We start from the raw sequence: 5,121 nt of genomic DNA on the forward strand, positions 1-5,121 counted from the left end.
TAACTAAACAAACACCAAACGCGTTTCGTTTAATTAATTGTGTCTATCCTGAAACCCTCTGTAAGGAGAAGCACACACTATTTCTACATGAAATATTCCTTCATATTTAGTTTCTGTTGGTAAAAAAAGACAAGTCGTACAGGTCCTTGGTTCTACTGACCATAAGCACATAAGCACAAACGTAGACCTACTAGTATGAAACAAACAGTACTCTCCATAAGTATTGGAACGAGGAAGCATTTTGCCTTCTTTTAGCTCTACTCCAAAAGTTTGGATTTAAAATCAATGTTACAATTACTTACAATGAGGTTAAAGTAGAGATTATTTTGTGGTCAAATCAACTCAAATTAGCTCTCTGTTTTGGTTGGAAGTTACTTTGAGGTGATTTGAGGTCCCTGTAATTCGTAATTGTAAATCGCTTTGGATTAAAAGCGTCTGCTAAATGGCAAAATTAAATAAAAATTAAAAAAGTATTAAAATTATTATTATAATAACGAATGTTGAACTTTTGTGTTCCCCTATCACTCCCACTGTTTTGGAGTAGCGGGGGCTAAATGCATGTGTGCAGACGGATGCTATTGTTTTGACAGGCCATTTTCACATAGGGGGGGTTGATGTGGGCCTCAGTCAATACCACTAGATGGCAGCATTACCTCAAACCTCCCTGTGTGAAGCATGACACCTCCAGAGACTGGGAGCCAGACTGCTACCACAGTGCTTGTGTTGCTGCCTCCCTAAGTATGTGGGGGCAGAAATCATATCATTTAGCTCCAATATGAATGCAAGTATATGCATCATGTTGAGAATGGTACACATTGCCCATAGAGGTTGCAATATCTATATATTTCATGGGTTGTACATCCTTTTACATGTCCACTATCTGAACGGAATCAGGACAGTTCAGGCTACACCTTACAGTTTTTCTCTATCGCTTTACAGTTTTTCTCAGTTGCTAAAACACTAAACCCCATTCTCTGAACCAAATTCTCAGTGGCCTAAACTCATTTGTCGAATCAAACACTCTTTTGGCCAAACCTTCAACACTGTTCAGGTACTTAGACACAATTTGCAAAACTCATCCGCTCTTTGTTGCCAAACCTTAAACACATTCTTAGTCACTAAACACATTTCACACTGTGATACACTTGTGTTGCAAAATTGTGAACACTGGCAGCAGAATGTGAACACAACTCCAACACAGTTGTCATCTGTTACACACAACTCAACATTTAACACACATGTTTCTAATGATGTGATCAGACCAATTGGGCAGGGTAAAAGTCAGTTCAGAGTGCACAGGTGGCACATGTGCATCCATCTACAATGGACGGAAACATACAGAGAGGCAGAGGAGGAAGAGTTCTGCACTTTTCTCCCAACAACAAGAAGCACTCATTGTTGACATGGTCCTTCAAAATAATGCCATCCGACTCTGTGAAATCCAGCAGAGAGTGATTGAAGACAATGTCAACTTTGATGGTGTCCTCACATGCAACGTGTACAGAGTACCCTTTGATCGCAACTCTGCAAGAGTTCTAAGATATCAGCATGTGCAAGTAAGTGTAACCTACACACACTTTCAGCACTGATGCTTCCAGTACAATTCTATGCTCCAGTACAATTCTATGCTCATAGGCCTACTGTTACTGTAGGCTAGTAGTTGCAGTTGCTACGTTTACGGTACTGTAAACTAGGATATTCTTCATACTGAAATGTCACTTTGTGCCGAAACAAGAAACCAGAGCAACATTTTTGTTCAAGCATTGAATCGTATTAAAGTTCACAATATTAACATTTTCGAATCTTGAACGTAACTCTACTGTCGACTCCCAGGTCCACTAATCGATCCATTGCAGACAGAGCAGCGGGACATCGAACTCTCACCAACTTGACAGGGTCAGACATGGCTTAATCGAGCATGGAAATTAGTTTGTTTCTGCAGATGACCTTCTTTACACATCTTCCGCTGTAATTTTCAGTCGATTGGGGGACAAATGTCAAATTGATTATCACGAACGGTGACTATATTTCTAAACATATGCTAGAATGATACTATAGGCCTGACAGTAATCGAACAATAAGAACCCAGTGTTCTATAATGCTGGTCCGGTCATTAATTAAGAATGGGTCACAGTATAGCTGGATTGACTAGCTACACCGGTGTTACATTGTAACATTGCAAAATAGCTTCTATTAAATGTTCAGTATGCATGCCATTACTCCATTGCAAGGCACATTATCGTTGCAAGGGAAGTGACTAATGCACGCGCCCTTTTCTCTTTGGTTGAAAATGATTGCATTTGCATTGAGGAGGTTGACTCCGTGTGGGGTAAGCGGAACATAACATCAGTCTAATAGTGATATTGATCTGCCTGTTAGCTTGAGTAGTTAAAACAAAGAAGGTCTGGATCCTCTCGGCTATTATTTGGAATCAGATGTACCACATCAAAGCCCTAATGAGACATGCATTACTGCCACAATGCCCTATCAACAACACTATCTTTCCTATTCCCAGGGTCCCACACGGCGATCTCTGCAGCAGGTGGTCCGAGTGTCCAACTGCCCAGTGAATAGACAATGTGTTTACACCAGCTCCTACATGACACAAGCTTCCTCAGTTCTACTGCTCCCCAGACTACCAGCCTCCAACAGGCTGCTGAGCCACAGACCACTGAACTGATCTGCCGCTCGTCCCTGCCAGGGTCAGCCAGGGGCCCCAGAGAGAGTGGACACGGAGAGGGACCAGAAACGCCTCAGTATGAAAGTCCTCACTCAGGCGCCCAAGCCCGCACTGTACCTGGGCTTATCTGGCCTCATTCCATTCCTAGCCGCCCCTGTCTTTATGGCCGTGACACAGTCCTACTACCCTGAGGTGGCCTATGCACAGGTGGTCTACGGGGCCTGCATCGTGTCCTTCCTGGGCGGGGCCCGCTGGGGGTTTGCCCTGCCTGAAGGAAGCCCGGCCCAGCCTGACTGGATGAACCTGGGCAACAGTGTGGTGCCCTCCCTGTTGGCCTGGATGGCGTTGCTGTGCAGGGACAACATCACAGAGGGAGCCCTGCTGGTCGTCATGGGACTGGGCCTCTCCCTGCACTACGACCTGGTCCTGCTGCCCGGATACCCTGGCTGGTTCAAAGCCATGCGGACTATCCTCACTCTTGTGGCTACCTTCTCCTTAGTGGCCACACTGACACTGAAGAAGATGTGTCCAGAGAAAAATATCAAGGCGCTTGAGAATTGACAAGCTATAGTGGCTAGGGAGCTTTCAATAATGACAAAGACCAGACTTTAGTAGCTGTATTTAAGTTGCACTGCAGTGAGATCTCAAAAATCATTGTGACTGAAAAATACAGTGTTTCTCATTGGTTTGGCTGCAAAGGCTCACCTGAGCCCAATACACTTCTGTAAAAATTGATTATGTAAAATAAAGATATAACAAAGACAGAGAGAGACATTTCATAGATATGTGTTTTCATTTAATCAATGTGCTACTGATGACATTGAAGTACATCAATGTGTGAGGGCTAAAATATAAATTAACTTTGTTATCTAGTGATGTTGCTGAATGAAGGGGATAAAAGCTAATATTTCCAACCTCAGTGTTTTAAAACAGTGTTTACTGACTAAAAAGGCACACATATTTACAGTTATACAATGGCTGCATTTCAGCCAACGAGCATTGCATTTGAACATAAATACTGAGTAACCAGTACCAATTAATGCCACTTTTAAAACATTTCAACATCAGTGACTGTTTTTACAGAAGACGTAGCCTCAAATGCACAGCAAAGCATTTTCAATAACAATTTCACATGAGGACCATATAATGTAGCTTAAAGTAGCTTCATGTCAAGTAAGTGGGGTACAAGGTTTAATACGTCTCAGTGTAAACAACTTAGAGTAATAAGCCCCTCAAACACATTGCCATCTACTTTCAGTCCAAAATGTAACGGATAACCCACTTGAAATTTAGAAAACAGTTTTGGTGTTAATTGCACTGTGAGAGATTAAAGGTGGGTCAAAATAATATATAAGTCAAAGTGCACAGGTCGATCAGTTCATATCATGTCAGAGAAAAGAGTGACATTCTCATGAACATCTTGGAGCACCACTGTATGACGAAATGGTGCAATGAGACTTATCTCTGTCAATTGAGAGCCATATCTTCACTCATTGTAATTAGGCTACATCCTGAAAGTGCCACAGTTCAGACACACTTGCTAAAAGATCACAGTGCACAATAGAAGCAATTTACCTTGCAATCAAGACACACTGACACACCTCAGTGTAACTGACAGAGTGCTAGGTTGCCATTTTGGCTCAGTGTTGAATGTACAATGTCTAGTTCAGCAATATCAGCAACAAACAATCAAACATTCTGTAAATCCACCATCTCAAAGCCTACGGAAACAAGTGCTATTTGACTTTGAACAGCAAATTCCTCTACCAAGAAAAAGGCCCTCCGTTTGTGCTCTGTAAGATGCTGAGCATAATGTCTTGTACATGATCAAGTTTCCACTGTAGCTCACACTTCACTGGCTGGCTGAGGGTACGATGTGTGTGGTCATGGATATGGGAGGTGGGCAAGTAGATTCTACTGTGGCGTCCTGCCACTGTACAACATCTAAATCCATTGCTGGTGAAGGCCATGTTTCAAGCGAAATAGTAATAATGTGTTGGAGGAGGACTCTTCTGTGATATGGCTCTGGATGGAAACAGTGGACCTGTCTCTCAGAGGACGGCCACCCCTCCATCACAGCGGCTGGTGATCATGTTGCCGATCTCAGTCCAGGTGTCCAGGTGGGGGTCATAGATCTCCACTGAGTCCACAGTCACGGGTGGTGAAAAGTCTCCGCTGGTGGCCCGCCCCCCAACAGCGTAGAGCAGACCATTTACGGCTGATACGGACACCCCCGCCCGCGCCACCGCCATAGGTGCCACCTCCACCCACTTCTCCTGTGGAAGGAAAGACACATTATGGTTAAAAGACACACAGTCACAGTCTTTGTACTAGTCAATAATACATGCCCATCTATTGCGATTCATCTTTGACATAAAAACCATCTTTGACATAAATATCTCAGCTCTCTAACCTTTTAGTCTATCTTTTAGTCAATTGGG

The 5,121-nt window shown here is 43.2% G+C and overlaps 1 protein-coding gene across 1 annotated transcript; it reads left to right on the forward strand.

Moving 5' to 3' along the window:
• The first annotated feature begins 2,738 nt into the window (after positions 1–2,738).
• LOC308151112 (transmembrane protein 69-like) lies at positions 2,739–3,322 on the forward strand. The gene has a single exon (XM_080523932.1). It carries the CDS (start codon positions 2,759–2,761, stop codon positions 3,239–3,241), a length of 483 nt encoding a protein of 160 aa, XP_080380058.1. The 5' UTR covers positions 2,739–2,758; the 3' UTR covers positions 3,242–3,322.
• The last annotated feature ends 1,799 nt before the right edge of the window (positions 3,323–5,121 follow it).

This window comes from Nansenia antarctica (assembly GCF_963989245.1).
Source record: "Nansenia antarctica genome assembly, chromosome: 2".
Taxonomy (NCBI): Eukaryota; Metazoa; Chordata; class Actinopteri; order Argentiniformes; family Microstomatidae; genus Nansenia; species Nansenia antarctica.

Coding starts and splice junctions, on each gene's coding strand:
- LOC308151112 (XM_080523932.1), top strand. CDS start 2,759: ATGAAAGTCCTCACTCAGGCGCCCAAGCCCGCACTGTACCTGGGCTTA.